Source organism: Heloderma suspectum, chromosome 9 (genome assembly GCF_057233095.1).
Source record: "Heloderma suspectum isolate Gila_16-S chromosome 9, 16-S_ref, whole genome shotgun sequence".
NCBI classification, from domain to species: domain Eukaryota; kingdom Metazoa; phylum Chordata; class Lepidosauria; order Squamata; family Helodermatidae; genus Heloderma; species Heloderma suspectum.
Genome location: NC_139466.1, coordinates 37225662 through 37243463, shown reverse-complemented (window position 1 = coordinate 37243463; position 17802 = coordinate 37225662). Strand labels below are relative to the sequence as shown.

At 46.2% G+C, this 17802-nt stretch overlaps 1 protein-coding gene across 1 annotated transcript in view; it reads left to right on the top strand.

Moving 5' to 3' along the window:
• CAPN6 (calpain 6) overlaps nucleotides 1-17802 on the top strand; it is a 111046-nt gene that overhangs the window by 80078 nt on the left and 13166 nt on the right. Inside the window, exons 8-11 of the mRNA XM_084814147.1 lie at nucleotides 1047-1242; nucleotides 6486-6608; nucleotides 6887-7089; nucleotides 9939-10060. Of these exons, the coding sequence (XP_084670273.1) occupies nucleotides 1047-1242; nucleotides 6486-6608; nucleotides 6887-7089; nucleotides 9939-10060 (644 nt within the window). The remainder of the gene's footprint in view (nucleotides 1-1046; nucleotides 1243-6485; nucleotides 6609-6886; nucleotides 7090-9938; nucleotides 10061-17802) is intronic.

Here is a 17802-nt window from a genome sequence, read left to right as displayed (position 1 = left end):
GGGTGGGATACAAATTTATTTAAATAAATAAATAAATAACTGCCCAAAATAAATACATAATTTGTGCTAATTGCAGAAAATACAGCTGCAGTTTGTGCAATTTACATATTTTGGGCCCAATTTGCACAAATTTGCACAAATTTTGACCTCAATTTGTGCAAATTGTGGCCCTACCACACACACATCCCTATCCAAAAAACCAGAAAAAGTCCCCAGAGTTCGGGGAAAACTCATGGCTCAGCTTGCAAATGCAAGCCAAGTCGGGCAGGCAGCAGAACTCCATCAACCCCCCCAAAGGGCCGGATTTCCAAACGACAGACATCCCTAGAAAAAGTAAACGGGTAAAATCAGCCATGTCATTAATGCAGGTGCTAAACCTGTTCTCTTTCATGAAGGGATCCCAGCTGATGACAACCAAACCTGCACCTCGCTCCTATTTGCATAACCCCAGGCTGTGCTTAGCTGTCACTCTAAAAGGCCGATGCAAGCATTCCGAACCTGAATAAGGCAAATGTGTGATGGGAAGGAACAGTCCCACTGAAAAATCCACATTCTGGCTCACATGGAGAGCCTCCTTGGATAGTGGAGGGTGTCTTCTTCAGACAGATGCCCTCCGTGAGTTGAGGGTGACAAAGCAGAGGGGCAGAGCTGGAGCACTCCCTCCCCTCTTGTGCATGTCTTATTTGGGTTCAGCATGCCTGAATAGGGCTTAGCATGTGACAGAAATTTGAGAACTAGACAGATGTTACCCCTGAAATAATTTCTGTGGCTACATGTAAGCCTTTGGATATTCCTAAGCACTTGAGCTACATACCTCCAGATCCCCAGGAGGAGGCAAAAAGTGTTATGGGGAAAAATATGGGATAAAGAGAATTTTTAGCCTAGTAAATTTGCAGCAGCTGAAATCTGGACGAGCAGATGGGCTATATATATTTTTAAAGGAATGATATTCCTTCTATGCTAATACATATAACAAGCATTCCACTGCTGCCTCCCCCTTCACTGACTGCAAAGTAATCATGTCTTTCTTCTGCTTCGTGGGTCAGGATGACATTTGAAGACTGGTGCAAAAACTTCACCGATGTTGATATCTGTCGGATTGTGAACACATCCCTTTTTAGCATCCGTAAGACCTGGGAAAAGAAAATGATGCATGGACAGTGGACGAAGAACCCAGACCCACTGTTAAACCGCTCCGGGGGATGTTCAAATAACAAAGACACCTTTTTACAAAACCCACAGGTTGGAATATATTTACACTTGATCTTTCTGCTTCAGCGTAACACTAAAGAGACAATAAGTACACATCAAGAGGAAAGCTGGGCTGACAGTTCTGCTGCGAGAGTTTCCAGCTTGGAATTGGGGGAGGGGGGAGAGGCAAATGTTACCCCCAGCTAGCTTTTCCTGCTCATCTTTTTTCACCACAGCCAGTTTTGCAACAGTAGTACTGCTCCAGATGTCTCAGCCTAATACCCGTCCATCTCCCTTTGGCCATGTTAGGCCATGAATCTGTTCCATTAGGGATGTCAGAGAAATCCACAACAGAATCAAATGAATCTGACCCACAGATTCCACAGCAGATGGGATTTCCCTAAGCTACATGGATACAGACTTGCAGACTTTTTTCCCCCCAGAATTTTACACAAATTTAGTCGTAGAAAAATACCTAAAATTTAAAAAAAGGCATGAAAATGCATATTTGGGGGCGGGGTGGAGTTAGACATTGGGGGGGATTCGTGCATTTCCACAAGTGCAAATTTACGCAAATGCCAACTTCTACAAATGCAAATTTGCGCAAATTTGGGAAATTGGGGGGGATCAATTCCATAAATAAGCAGATGACACAGTGAAAGGCACCTGACAATCTGTGAAATGCAGACAGCACAGATTTTACAAAAATCATACATCCCTACATTCCATTCCATTTCTGCATCACACTGCCTTTTTTTTTTAATACACATACAAATCCTCCATTAGATACATTTTAAAATGCAACGTGTGACCTTTTTTCATGCTTCCAGTGATACTTGCGGTAACTGTAGAGGGGAAATATGCAGTGGAGATTGGTAACTGCAACTGTCATACCTATAACAACCCCAAACATTTATTGGGTGATGGACCATAGCAAAGTGATACAGCACATGCTTTCTATGTAGGCTAGAGGTGGGCAACATATGGCTGGCGGGCCACATGCAGCCCCCACCACTGTGCTGGATTCAGGGTGACCTGAAAATAATAAAAATAAAAATAATTAAGGGATAAATGGCATCCATAGCAGCTACCGAGTGCCGGAAGAATTAAATTTAGCTTACAACTAAGCTAAATTTGATCCTTTGGGCACTCCGTAGCAGTTACAGGCACCAGGTTTTCATAATTTTTCATAATAATACATTTTGGGGTCACCCCACAGACTGTGGCCCATGAGGGAGGGGCAGAAATGGCCCCCAGACCTCCCAAAGTTGCCCACCTGTGATGTAGATGGTCCCAGCTGCATTACCTAGTTAGAAGGTTCAAGTAACAATTGATGGAAAAGAGCTCTGCCTGAGACCCAGGGGACCTGCAGCCCATCAGTATAAACAATACTGGGCTGGATGGACAAATAATCCTGTATAAGGCAGTTTCCTGTATTATGTGAAGTGAGATGCTGTGGGACTATTGTTTTCTACTGTGATGTCCATCCATGGCTGTTGCAATGCCCCACAGGCAATGGCAACCCAGCCAGCTGACCCCATCTCATAAACTGGGTGATGGGACAAAAAGGGGTGAGCAGTAGGACCCCCCTGCACAGGCACAGCAGCAGCCCTGGCATTTCTAAGAATACTCCATTTTTTGACACGAGAATGGCATTGCACCACTGAGAAAAGTAGGAAATCCAATAGATAACTGAGTTCCTGTCCTTGCATGAGATCTGTTTCTATGTATGTTCCCCTGGCTGGACTTCAGTGGGGTGGAGTTAGGGTGTATGTAAGCTAGCTCCTCTCCATTTTAGGTCTTCATCCTTCTGGTAGCACCCACCTTCCACTGCCTAGTCTTAGTGCAAGATTAGCTGGCTGTCTTTTCGGAGGCCGAGTAGGGGTTTTTTTGCCTGTTAACAGATTGGCACAGTGTCCAGGTTCTTTCACCTACTCTGCACTAAGAGTGTTGTTGTTTATTCGGTCAGTCGCTTCCGACTCTTTATGACTTCATGGACCAGCCCACGCCAGAGCTTCCTGTCAGCCGTCACCACCCCCAGCCCCCCCAAGGTCGAGTCCGTCACCTCCAGAATATCATCCATCCATCTTGCCCTTGGTCAGCCCCTCTTCCTATTGCCTTCCACTCTCCCTAGCATCAGCATCTTCTCCAGGGTGTCCTGTCTTCTCACTATGTGGCCAAAATACTTCAGTTTTGCCTTTAATATCCTTCCCTCAAGTGAGCAGTCTGGCTTTATTTCCTGGAGTATGGACTGGTTTGATCTTCTTGCAGTCCAAGGCACTCTCAGAATTTTCCTCCAGCACCACAGTTCAAAAGCATCTATCTTCCTTCGCTCAGCCTTCCTTAGGGTCCAGCTCTCGCAGCCATAGGTTACTACGGGGAATACCATTGCTTTAACTATGCGGAGCATACGGGTAGTGTAATCTGGTTTCTGGGGTTTCTGGATTGTCAATGGTTTAGCTTCAATTTGGTCACATCAGCAGGGATGTGCAAGATTTATTAGTAGAGCCTCCGTTTGGTGAGCACATCTGGGGCACAATTTCATGAGGAATGAGCACTCCCAAGCCTTGTCTCAGGGCTGTGTGGCCCCATAGGAAGGATAAGGATGGCCTATGGGGCTAACCTGGCTAACCTGTCCAGAACTGTGCAGCACAGGGGACCAGTGAAGGCCACCCTCCACACCTTTGGGTGTGGGTTGGGGAAAAGGGATGGAAGCTAAACTTCCCACCGAGCTCTTTAAGCAGGGTTGGCCTTGCCTGAGTTCTTGGTAGGTGAAGATACCTCCATAACCATCAGAAAAATAGTATCCCTCACAGTCATTTACCCTCTGCAGCTTTTTGTTATGAAGTTAATAAATGTGGCCCTAGTTCTGTCCATAGCTTCGTGTCTTGTCCCTTTATTTCCACTCTTTCTGCAATGGAATTTTCAAAGATGAAATTCCTCAACCATCCCTACTGAGCACTCGGTGGCCATCATTTTTATTTCCCACAAATCTCCTGGCAACAACACTTTCTGATTATGTAGTGCCATTCCCATGGGACTTGGTGGGTGAAGAACGAGTAAAGAAAATAATCTGTGGACTTTGTCTTAGATGTTTCAAATCCTTATTTTAGTTGCTATACAACCATTCCTCTAAGTAGCTCGTAGGATAAATGACACACACCCCCGGTTTATGTTCAGAAGAACACACTTCTATGAGCAAGCTTAGCTTGAGAGAGAGTGATTGGCCCAAGATTACCCAGTGAACTTAATGGCTGAGTGGGGATTTAAACTCCCAAATTCTCATCCAACACTCTAACCACGACATGACATTGGTTTGCTTACATTTGTCTTGCAGAAGTAAAGTGGGCCTAAGAATTGCCATGGTGGATCAGACTAATGATTTGTAGAACTCAGCATTCCAACTTCCCATGGTGGCCAACCACAAGCTTTCGGGTGGTTCATCGGTAGTTTGGGTGGTGGTTTCCTTCACTTGGTGTTAGCTTTGTCACCAGAGATCAGTGATCTCATGGCGAAATGTGATTTTGCAATCTTCCCCCCTAACCATGGGTGGAGGTTCAGGGACTCAATATGGCAGCACTGGGTGTGTGTTTTCCTGCCTCATTACAACCAGTTAATCATCACATCTGGTTAAGGAGATTACCTATCAGTCATGCACATTGTGAACATACTTCGTTTGCACCTTTGACTCAATTCTATGATAAGCACTTGGCTTACTACATTGGTCTGCCTCAGACTGGTTTTCTTTAGCCATTGTAGATAGCCATTCTTCATAAGCAAAGTAACATATGGAGGGCGGATTTTGAATGTGCCCCATGCCCCCACCTGTGACCAACATGCATTCAAGGTCTGTGAGCTGCTATGTAGGCTCCCTATTAGAGCCTGATTGGAGTCCAGTTGGAGAAGAGCCTTCAGTGTGGTGGCCGCCTTTCTATAGAACTCCCTGCCTCTGGAGGTCAGGCAGGTGCCAACAACAGGTTGTTTCCAGTGCCTCCTGAATATGTCTGTATTTCAGGAAGCCTTCCTTGACTGACTAGCTGTGTGTTTTTTTATCAGTATTCTGTTTATAATAATAATAATTATAATAATAATAAGTTTTATTCTTTTATCTTATCTTTTATTGTTCACCATTCTGGAATCTGTCTAAATGTGGAGCGGTATATAAATGTTGAATGAATAAATAAATAAATAAATAAATAAATGCAATCCACATCTAGGAAAAAGGAGGTCATAGATAGGGATGTATGAGAATTTCATTCCTGTCCGCAAATTTTGCAAACATGTCCCGTTCGCAACCTTGAATGCAAAACAAGGAGGACCACACTTCTTGGGAAATTGTTGCAATTTCCCAAACTTGCGTTTGTGTTCAGATGTGCGCACTTCTGGAAGTGCACATTTCTGAAAATTCACACTTGCACAAGTGCGTGCATTTGCAAGTGTGTGCTTGCCCCCAAAATCTGCGTTTTCATGCTTTAGTCCATGGCAGAAAATGTACATTTTTAATCAGGAAAAATGTACGTTTTAAAAAATGCACGTATTTGTTTAACTGGGGGAAACGTGCACTTTTTAAAATGTACAATTTATCCAGTAAAAATGTGCCTTTTTTCCCAATCAGAAAGAAAAAGACACTCACATTTGGAAGGTGAATGAGGTGAACTGAACTTCAGGGAGGAATTCAGACAACCTGAATGAGTTCAGACAATGCATGTTTGTCCATCCCTAGTCATAGATCATGAACTTGAGCACGCTCCGGGAGAGAGTGGCGGACAGGAAGGCCTGGCGTGCTATGGTCCATGGGGTCACGAAGAGCCGGACACGACTTAACGACTGAACAACAACAAGTCATAGATCACAGAAGCATAGAGGACTTTGAACTTCTGGAGGTGAAGGGCAGGATCTCCACCAGGCATTCCTTTGTATGCAGAAAAACTGGACAAGGCTAAAAGAAACCCTGGAATGGATTTAGCCCATGTGGGTATAGCTCAGCCTTCTGCAACCTGGTCCCCTCCATACAAGATGGACTGTCAGTCCCAAAATTTGCATAATGGCTAGGAATTATGGGAGTTGCAGTCCAACACATATGGAGAGGACCAGTTGGGGAGGTTGGTACTACTGCTGGTCATGAAAACAGGATGGTTCCCATAAAACTGGTGTTTGTTTGTGGAATGACTGTCCTGTAGAGGACTTTTGTGACAAGCAGTACTCAATTTCTTTGGTGAAGTCCATTTTTACAAACTCAACAGGAGATGGCATTCACAGCAGCTCAGTCTGCTCTCTCTTTCCCTTCCTTTTAGTATGTCTTTGATGTTAAGAAGGTTGAGGATGAAGTGTTGATCTCCCTGCAGCAGAGGGACAAACGCATTCACAAGAAAGAAGGGGCAGGGTATCACTTCTCTATGGGCTTTGAAATCTTCAAGGTAGGTGTCCTCCACATTGCATGTCTAAACTAATTCAGGAACAGCCTAAAGCATCCAAATTTATTTTTTTATTATGTTTATGCTAATCTAGTAGGCACGCCATGTGTTCTACTACCTTACTCTCTACTGCTGCTTTCTCATATACACTGTGAAAAATAGAGCTTGGATGCAATCCAACCCAAATGTTGCAGTCTAACAGATGCCCTACGGTGTTTGCCTAGCCAAGGTAGTGTGTGACTGGAGAACAAGTTATGCCTACATCTGCTTTCCAACTCTAGGTGGAGGACAACAGAAAATACCGACTGCATATGCTGCAAATACAAGAGAAGGTTGTCACCTCCACATACATTGACAATCGCATGATATATTTGAAGGTGCTTCTCAAGAAAGGCAGATATGTTCTGATCCCGACCACCTTCAGCCCTGGCATTGAAGATGAGTTTATTCTGAGGCTGTTCACAGATGTGCCATCAGAGCTCAGGTACTAGCACTTAAAGGTGGTGAGACCTTTTGCTCTCTCTTCTGTCAGGTCCTTTGGTTCTCTCCATTTGCAGTCACACACTCCAAGGCCCCAGGCTTCAGGCTCACTACTTTATTCGCTAGCTACCAGGTTCCTTACAAATGCAAATCCTCGGAGACTCTCAGGCTACAAAGGAAAACAACTACTCGACATAATTGCGAATATCAATAGAGGAGGCAAGTGGGAACCAGAGAGGTTGCTGGCTGTTTGAACAAGAACTTGCCAGCCAGAATAACTTAGGAGGGGGAATGCCCTTCCCTTACAGTTGTGCCCCCCTATGTAAGCTATCACGCATAGCCAACTGGGTGGAACATCTGAGCTCCACCTCTAACTTTTCTCGCTTCACTCTGTGCCGGACTCTAGCATCCCTCAGGTCACACCCCGCACTCTCCTCCTCCTCTGAGTCGGGATGTACGAAAGTTCCGCCATGGATCTCAGGGAGGCCGAATGCCAGCGCATTCGGCACCCCGAAATCGGTGGTGGAACAGCCCGCCACCCCCCCGCCACCCCCTTGGGATGGGACTTACCAGGGGCGGATCTTCCTGGCGGCGGCGGCTCCGGCGGCAGCTCCGGCGGCAGTGCGGCGGTGGCGGCGGCCGGTCTTCCGACTGGCTGACGCCGCCGCCATTTCCAGGTTAAAAAAAAAACAAAAACGTGATAGGCTACGTAAAGATTTACGTAGCCTATCATGGCTAGATTTAAAAAAAAACACCGTGATAGGCTACGTAAATGTTTACGTAGCCTATCATGGCTGACTTAAAAAAAAAAAACCATGCGTACGCAAATGGCAGCAGCCATGGCCGCCGCCATTTGTGTTCCTTATTTTGGCACATCTTAGTCTACGTAAACATTTACGTAGACTAAGACGGCGAAAATAAGGGGAACGCAAATAGCGTAGACGCTACGCTATTTGCGTTCCCCTTATTTTTGCCATCTTAGTCTATGTAAATGTTTGCATAGACTAAGACGTGCCAAAATAAGGAACGCAAATGGCGGTGGCCATGGGCGCCGCCATTTGCGTACGCGCGTTTTTGTTTTTTTGTTTTTAATCAGCTGTGATAGGCTACGTAAAGATTTACGTAGCCTATCACGGCTGACTGCAGGGACGCAAACGGCGGCTACGACCGCCACCATTTGTGTCCCTGCTAGCCAGTGGCCGGATGTCTGGCCGCTGGCAGAGCCGGCCGGCGGCTCCGCAGAATCGCTGCGGAGCACAGCCAGCCGGTCAGGATTCCGGGGGAGGAGGAACGGAGCACCTCCCCCCCCGGCGAAGATTCCAGGGGGAGGGACGGAACGCCTCCCCCCGCACCATCAGCATAATCCCCGAAAGGTAAGTGATTTTCGTACATCCCTACCTCTGAGACCTGAGTTCTCATGGGGGAGGAAAGGGGACGGCCTTCAGGTCAAGCCATCTGCAAACCAAGTTCCTGAGAAGAACACCTATCCATATCTGAGCTCACTAGGGAGGAAACCTCCCTGGTTCTGGCTGTTCCCATTCTGAATCTGAGCTGCTAACTATCTCCACATATTCAGAATCATTCCTGAAATCTTCCCTGCTGCTTCCAGGTATATGCATATCTTCCAAATATTTTACAGAATACACTAGATACAACTCTTTTATACAAAGATTTATAAAATTATCGTGAATAAGAAAGATACTCAAGACACTTCAGTGGGGAGCACTGATGCATAAGGACTTCTGAATGGTGCTTCACCCCTTTTTTTATGGAGATCACTTTCATTTCCATTTCAGGGCAAAAAAATGTCCACACTCTCCCCACAGCCTTTAATTCATGCATTTGTCCATGCATCTTTGCACATATTCTCATTTCTCTGCATTGCATTACCATCAATGGAATTCACACATGAATGTGCATCTCAGTGCCACAGAGCATGCCAACTGCCCAGTCATTGGGGATGTATACACTCTTCTCTCCCCTCCCTCTATTCACTCCCTTGCAAATACTTTTGCACCCTTTCACAAATGGGAGTGGGAAAGTGCACCAAAGAAGAACCTAATTTCACATGATGTGTGTGTGTGTGTGTGCTTGTCTGTGAAATATTCACAGAACACACACACCAGCTGAATACAAATCCTGTGGTTCCAATTCTGGGAGGTGTTTCTCTTTGCAAAAAACATCCACTTTCTAAACTTGGCTGTCTGGGACACTTTGGGGGTTCATTCTGTCTGTCATCTTTTTTCCCTTTACACTTCATTCATTCATTCATTCATTCCATTTCTGTTCCACTCAATAGCCAAAGCTCTGTTGGCAGTACACATAAGGTTAGGGAACTGAATGTTTACAAATGTTTTTGAAAAATTGCTTGTAGAAATGTGTTATATTAGGCAAAAAAGCATACAAAAATTGATACATTAGGAGAAATGTGTATAAACGCTTATAGGTTTTCATACCAACTTCGAAAAAGAAATTCTCAAAGTGTGAGTCGAACTGAACTTAAGATGAGAAAAATGACAAACTGAGAGAAACTGAAATTGACAGATTCGTCCATCCCTAGCAACAGAGCAAATGTATTTAATATATAGCGTTGCTGTAAATTCATCCTTACTTCTTGGAGGGGGAAAAATGCTCAGAAAGGTTATTTCTTGGTGTTATCTTCAGATGAAAAGCATTTTTTTAATGCATTGAACTGAATAATCCTCAACACGGTATTATTATCAGTATGATCATCACCATAGCTCGTTCTACAATGGCTAACAGAGGTAAAGTTAAATATTCCACATGAAGTCTTGTATTTATCCACCAGCCTTTCCATCCCATCTGATACTATGTTCAATCTTGATGTTTCAGGGAACTTAAAATGCATAAACCCTCGTTAAGTTGCCTGGATATTCTATTTGGTGTTCCTCAGAGGGTGTCTCACATTAAAATCCACTCAGTGGAGGGTCTCCAAAGTCAAGACAGCCATGGTGGTAAGTGAAAAGGGTTAATCCAAAAGAGAAAATTTACTGACATTTGCCATTTTCTCTTGTCAGTAAATTATTCATAATACCTGAATATTAAAATTCAATTAATATTGAATATCCAGAAACACTGAGCTGTTAGGTAAGGAGGGAAGGGTAACTAAGATTAAGGAAGCTGTGCAGAATGTTGTTAGGAAGATTGGTTTTCCATTGTCTCAGAAAATAACACAGAGCAGAAATGAAATAAAAACCACAGGATGTAGCTAATGTCCAAATGCAACAATCTGAACTTTAATGGCTAAAGCTGACCTCAAAAGTTGGTTTCAGATGGATTGAATCTTGCCTTGTAGATACATGCCCATTTATGGCCTGTTTAAGGACCTCTTCATACTTAGCATCCTGCAGTAGAAGGCTAAATGATGTCCCAATGGGTCCTTTGCCATTTGATTCTAACCATTTTGGTTGTCTATGCTTGGATTCAGTCCCCCATGTTTTTTGTGTAATGTGGGGGTGGGCAACTTGTGGCTCACCAGATGTTTTGGCCTACAGCTCCCATGACCTGTCACCATTGGCTATGCTTGCTAGGCTGATGGGAGTTGTAAGCCAAAACATCTGGAAGGCCCACCCTGACATAATGGATGAAATGATTATATGTCCATCTGAATTGTCCGAACTAGCATACACTGCCTCTTCCAGTGTTAGCCATTTGAGTACGTCCATGTTGTAGATGCTGGGGAAAGAAGGGCTCTCTGTGATGAATACTGCATTATACTGATGAGGCACCAGCTGACCGTCTGTCTGAATCCACTGGCTACTAGTCATGATGGCTATACGTATATTATCTCCAGTAGCAGAGATAGTGCTCCGTATATCAGTTGCTGGGGAACACAAGAGGGAGGGTGCTGTTGCACTCATGCCCTATTTGTGGGTTTCTCACAGGCCGCTGGTTGGTTGGCCACTGTGGGAACAGAATGCTGGATTAGACAGGGCTTTGGTCTGATCCAGCACAGTTGTTCTTACGTTCAGTCTTGATGAAGGTCTCCAACTCTTCGTCTTCGTAAACTTCACACAACAGATAGATATTCACTTGAAAGTCAAGCAGCGCCCTCTGCTGCCTATTTGTTCACTCCTGTGCCATGTCTGGTCATTTGAAACCTCTGTTTTATGCTGGGTGGTTTTCGCCATTCATCAAAACAAAGAGATTAGTCATAGGATGCTAACTATACCAGATCAAGCTATTTGGTCATCTAGCCTAGTATCATCTACTCTGAGTGAAAGCAGCTCTCCAGCGGATCAAAACAGAAGTCTTTCATGTCACCTGATTCTTCCTATTAACACCTCCTGCTCCCAGACCTGGAGGTTCCAGGCACTGAAGCTGGGCCCTTCTGAGTGCAGGGCATGTAACCCGCCACTTAGTTATCTAGCCCCATCTTCAGTTGCTAGAGGAGATGGAGTATTTGCAGGTTGAAAACAAAGCACATGGAGCTGAATGTTTAGATTAGGGCTGTGCAGGGACCCCCTGATCCGACTCGGAAGCCGCTTCACAGCTTCAGAGGTGGGCCTGATTCGGCTCGGGCTGATCCAGGAGAGCCCTGACCTGACTTGGCCCTGAGTCCAAAACAGGATTCGGATACCGAACCCTGCTTCGGGCCCCCCCCCCGACTCCCCCATGCAATGCCCCAGCTCCTTACCTGGACCGCCTCCTCCTCCTCCAACACATCCGTCTCTTTCTCCATCGCCACGCCACTGCCATGCCACCGCTGCCTTTTCCACCTTCTCCGCCACCGCCACCGCCTTCTCCATTCCAGGAAGTTGCCATTTTAAAAATGGCAACTCCCTGCAAGATGAGTTGCCATGCATCCAAGCCTCAGGAGCTGGCAGTGGTGACAGAGGAGGCAGCAGTGGTGGCAGCGGTGAAAGCAGGAGTGATGCCACACTGCTGCCCACCACCTTCGCTGCCGCCACCAGCTCCAGAGGCCTGGATGTGCAGTGACTCTTCTTGCAGGGAGTCACCATTTTCAAAATGGCAACTCCCTGCAAGAAGACGAGTTGCCCCATGTCCAGGCCACAGGAGGTGGCAGTGGCGGTGGTGGCAGCAGTGGAGAAGGTGGTGCTGGTGGTGAAGGTGGCGGCTGAGAAGGCAGCGCCACAGTGGTGATGGAGAAGGCGTTTCAGGTGGTGCTGAGGGGGCTGGGCTGGGGGGGCTAAGCTCCAAAGTGCACCGAGTGCTTCAGAGAGCCCCCAACCTGCTGCGGGTCGCTTCGCTTTGCCTCAGAAGGGGCTCAAAGTGACCCAAAGTAGCCCGCTTCAACTTGGGGTTCAGGCCTGAGGCTGAAGCAGTGCACGGCCCTAGTTTAGATGATGCAAGGGATGATTAAATGCCATGTGGCTTAGTGAATGTTCACATGGTCTACATTTTACCACCTTCATGGATTTTACGTGAGAAGGGGCAAAAGGGTGTAGAAAGGGGCCAGGAGTCTGTGCCTCTTGCCACATGGCCAACAACCCATATCTCTCCTCTAGGGACAGATGAGAGTTTCATTTCAATTCATTTTTGATAGGGATGTGCAAATCAGCAAAACTAGGGATGTACGAAATGACTCACCTGTTTCGTTTCGTGACATCCATGGTGGGGGGGAGGCGCTCCGTCCCTCCCCCTGAAATCCTCGCCGGTCGGCTCCACTCCACAGCAACTCCTTGGAGCTGCTAGCCAGCCGGAGCCGCCCGCAGCGACATCCAGCCACTGCTGGGCTGTGCAGGGACGCAAATGGCGGTCACCGTAGCCGCCACCATTTGCGTTCCCTTTTTTTCCCCCTTGATAGGCTATGTAAATATTTATGTAGCCTATCATGGCCCACGCAGGGATGCAAATGGCATCCCTGCGTTAGCCATGATAGGCTATGTAAGTATTTACGTAGCCTATCATGGCAAAAATCATGAAGCGAATGGCGGCCGCAGACGCGGTGGCCAGTCACAAAGCTGCGCGAACGGCACCAGGGAGGTGCTCCGTTTCGCGCGACTTTCGCAGGGTGGTGGGGCGGGGTGGCTTCATTCCACCACAGATTTCGGGGGGCCGAATGCACTGGCATTCAGCCTCACTGAGATCCATGGCGGAATTCTCCACCATCCCTAAGCAAAACTCAAGCTCACAAATGTTCTCCGAATTCCATCTTGAAGCTTATTCCAACTCAAGTCCATACCAGATCACAAGCTTTCTTTTTTCCATGCATATTTCCATGTGGATTTTTCCAAATCTATGCATCAATTGTGTGCATTTTTGAAATGTACTCATTTTGAAATGTAATTGTTGAAATGTACTCATTTTGAGATGTACTAATTTTGAAATACAGGCATTTTTGAAATGTATGCATTCTTCCCCCATGATTAAAGCACATTTGCACAAATTTTAAATGTACTCATTTTGAAATATATGCATTTTTTAAATATACACATCTGCTGTAAACTGGGGTGGAGGCTGTGAATCAATTGCACGCTCAGAAATGTAGGGACTTCAGTTGCAGATTGCGTCTGAGTCTGTGTTCAATCTAGGGATGTACGAAAGTGACTTACCTTTCGCAGATTATGTTGATGGTGGGGGGGGAGGCGTTCCATCCCTCCCCCCGGAATCCTGGCCGGGGGGAGAGGCGCTCTGTTCCTCCCCCCAGAATCCTCGAACGGCCGGCTGTGCTCCGTGGCAGCTCCGCGGAACAGCCGGCCAGGCCCAGCCAGGACAGAGCTGTCCACAGCCAGATTTCCAGCCGCAGAGGGCTCTGGGTAAAAAAACCCACAAACCCGAGTATGCAAATGGCGGCGGCTACAGCCGCCGCCATTTGTGTTCCTTCTTCTTGGCCGTCTTAATCTACGTAAATATTTACGTAGACTATGACGGCGAAAATCAAGGGCAACGCAAATAGTGTAGTGGGCGCTATTTGCGTTCCTTTTTCATTCACCATTTTAGCCTACGTAAATCTTTACGTAGGCTAAAACTGCGAATCAAACGGGGACGCAAATAGCGCCCGCTACGCTATTTGCGTTCCCCTTTATTTTCGCCGTCATAGTCTACGTAAATATTTACGTAGATTAAGATGGCCAAGAAGAAGGAACACAAATGGCGGCGGCTGTAGCCGCCACCATTTGCGTACGTGGATTTTTTTTTTTAAACCCACCCCCAACCATGATAGGCTACGTAAAGTTTACATAGCCTATCACATCTTTTTTTTTTTTCACAAGCCTGGAAATGGTGGCGGCGGCAGCCGGTCAGAAGACCGGCCGCCGCCAGAGCCGCCGCCGGAGCCGCTGCCGGAGCCACCACCACCCGGAAGATCCACCCCAGGTAAGTCTTGTCCTTTCGTACATCCTTAGGGACTTTCGTACATCCTTAGGGATGTCAGAGAATTCCTCCACGGATCACAGTGAGGCTGAATGCCAGTGCATTCGGCCTCACCGAGATCCATGGCGGAATTCTCTGACATCCCTAGGGATGTACGAAAGTTCTGCCACGGATCTCAGGGAGGCCGAATGCCAGCTCATTCGGTCCCCCGAAATCAGTGGCGGAATGGCCCGCCACCCCCCCGCCATCCCCCCGGGATGGGACTTACCTGGGGCGGATCTTTCTGGCGGCGGCGGCAGCTACGGCGGTGGCTACGGCGGCGGTTCGGCGGCTGCGGTGGCCAGTCTTCCGACCGGCTGCTGCCGCTGCCATTTCCAGGTTTAAAAAAAAAACAAAAAAAACGTGATAGGCTACATAAAGATTTACGTAGCCTATCACGGCTAGATTTTAAAAAAACACCATGATAGGCTATGTAAATGTTTACGTAGCCTATCACAGCTTCTTACTCTGTTTACTTGTAAACAGAGTATAAACAATTTATAAGTCTCTGCTTCTTACTATGCTGTCTAGGTTTGCCATAGCTTTCCTCCCAAGGAGCAAGCGTCTTTTAATTTCATGGCTACAGTCACCGTCTGCGGTGATCTTGAAGCCCAAGAAAGTAAAATCTGTCACAGCTTCCATTTCTTCCCCTTCTATATGCCAGGAAGTGATGGGGCCAGATGCCATGATCTTAGTTTTTTTAATGTTGAGTTTCAAACCAGCTTTTGCACTTTCCTCTTTCACCCTCAACAGGAGGCTCTTTAGATCCTCTTTGCTTTCTGCCATTAGGGTGGTATCGTCTGCATATCGGAGGTTGTTGATAATTCTCCCAGCAATCTTAATTCCGACCTGTGATTCATCCAACCCGGCGTTTCTCATGTACTCTGCATATAAGTTAAATAAGCAGGGTGACAATATGCAGCCTTGTCATACTCCTTTCCCAATTTTGAACCACTCGGTTGTTCCATGTCTGGTTCTTACTGTTGCTTCTTGACCCTCATACAGGTTTCTCAGGAGACAGATAAGGTGGTCTGGTACTCCCATCAGTTTAAGAATTTGCCACAGTTTGTTGTGATCCACACAATCAAAGGCTTTAGCATAGTCAATGAAGCAGAAATAGACGTTTTTCTGGAATTCTCTTGCTTTCTCCATGATGCAGCGAACGTTGGCGATTTGATCTCTAGTTCCTCTACCTCTTCGAAACCCAGCTTGTACTTCCGGTAGTTCTCGGTTCGCATACTGCTGAAGCCTAGCTTGTAGGATTTTGAGCATCACCTTGCTGGTATGTGAAATGAGCGCAATTGTGCGGTAGTTTGAACACTCTTTGGCGTTGCCCTTCTTTGGAATTGGAATGTAAACTGACCTTTTCCAGTCTTGTGGCCACTATTGAGTGTTCCAGATTTGTTGGCATATTGAATGCAGCACTTTAACAGCATCATCTTTTAGGATTTTAAATAGCTCAGCTGAAAGACTGTCATCTCCGCTAGCTTTTTTGTTACTAAAGCTTCCTAAGGCCCACTTGACTTCACCCTCGAGGATGTCCGGCTCAAGTTCAGTGACCGCACTATCATGGCTATCAGGGACATTCAGATCTTTCCTGTATAGTTCTTCTGTGTATTCTTGCCACCTCTTCTTAATCTCATCTGCTTCTGTTAGGTCCCTGCCTTCTTTGTCCTTTACCATGCCTGTCTTTGCATAAAACGTTTCCTTGAGATCTCCAATTTTCTTGAAGAGATCTCTAGTCTTTCCCATTCTGTTATTTTCCTCGATTTCTTTGCATTGTTCATTTAAGAAGGCCTTCTTGTCTCTCCTTGCTATTCTCTGGAACTCTGCATTCAGTTGGATTTATCTTCCCCTTTCTCCCTTGCTTTTCGCTTCCCTTCTTTCCTCAGCTACTTGTAAAGCCTCATCAGACAGCCAGTTTGCTTTCTTGCATTTCTTTTTCTTTGGGATGGATTGAGTTGCTGCCTCCTGAACAATGTTACAGACCTCCGTCCATAGTTCCTCAGGGACTCTGTCTATCAGGTCTAATCCCTGAAATCTATTCCTCACCTCCACTGTATATTCATAAGGAATATGATTTAGGTCATACCTGAATGGTTTAGTGATTTTCCCTATGTTCTTCAATTTAAGCTGAAATTTTGCAACAAGAAGCTCATGATCTGAGCCACAGTCAGCTCCAGGTCTTGTTTTTACTGACTGTATAGAGCTTCTCCATCTTTGGCTGCAAAGGACATAATCAATCTGATTTCAATATTGACCATCTGGTGATGTCCATGTGTAGAGTCGCCTCTTGTGCTGTTGGAAAAGAGTGTTTGCTATGATCAGCATGTTGTCTTGGCAAAACTCTATTAGCTTTTGTCCTGCTTCATTTTGTACACCAAGGCCATGCTTGCCTGTTATCCCGGTGATTTCTTGACTTCCTACTTTAGCATTCCAATCCCCTATGATGAAGAGGACATCTTTTTTTGGTGTTAGTTCTAGAAGATGTTGTAGGTCTTCATAGAACCGATCAACCTCAGCTTCTTCGGCATCAGTGCTTGGGGCATAGACCTGAATTACTGTGATGTTGAATGGTTTGCCTTGGATTCGTACTGAGATCATTCTATCGTTTTTGAGATTGTACCCCAGTACTGCTTTTCCCACCCTTTTGTTGACTATGAGTGCTACTCCATTTCTTCTAAGGGATTCTTGCCCACAGTAGTAGATATGATGGTCACCTGAATTAAATTTGCCCATGCCTGTCCATTTTAGTTCGCTGATTCCCAAGATGTCGATGTTCAATCTTGCCATCTCATGTTTGACCACCTCCAGCTTACCTTGATTCATTGATCTGACATTCCAGGTTCCTAAACAATATTGTTCTTTACAGCATCGGATTTTCTTTTCACCACCAGACACATCCACAGCTGAGTGTCCTTTCGGCTTTGGCCCAGCCGCTTCACTCTTTCTGGCGCTACTTGGAAATACCCTCTGCTCTTCCCCAGTAGTATATTGGACACCTTCCGACCTGAGGGTCTCATCTTCCGGCGTCATCTCTTTTAGCCTTGTGATACGTTCCATGAGGTTTTCTTGGCAAGAATACTGGAGTGGGTTGCCATTTCCTTCTCCAGTGGACCACATTTTGTCAGAACTCTCTGCCATGACCTGTCCGTCTTGGGTGGCCCTGCACGGCATAGCTTATGGCTTCACTGAGTTACGCAAGCCCCTTCGCCACAACAAGGCAGTGATCCATGAAGGGGTTATGTAGACTACACGTGCCCAAATAAGGAACGCAAACGGCGGCGCCCATGGGCGCCACCATTTGCGTACGTGCTTTTTTTCCCCAAAGTCAGCCGTGATAGGCTACGTAAACATTTACGTAGCCTATCACGGCTGACTG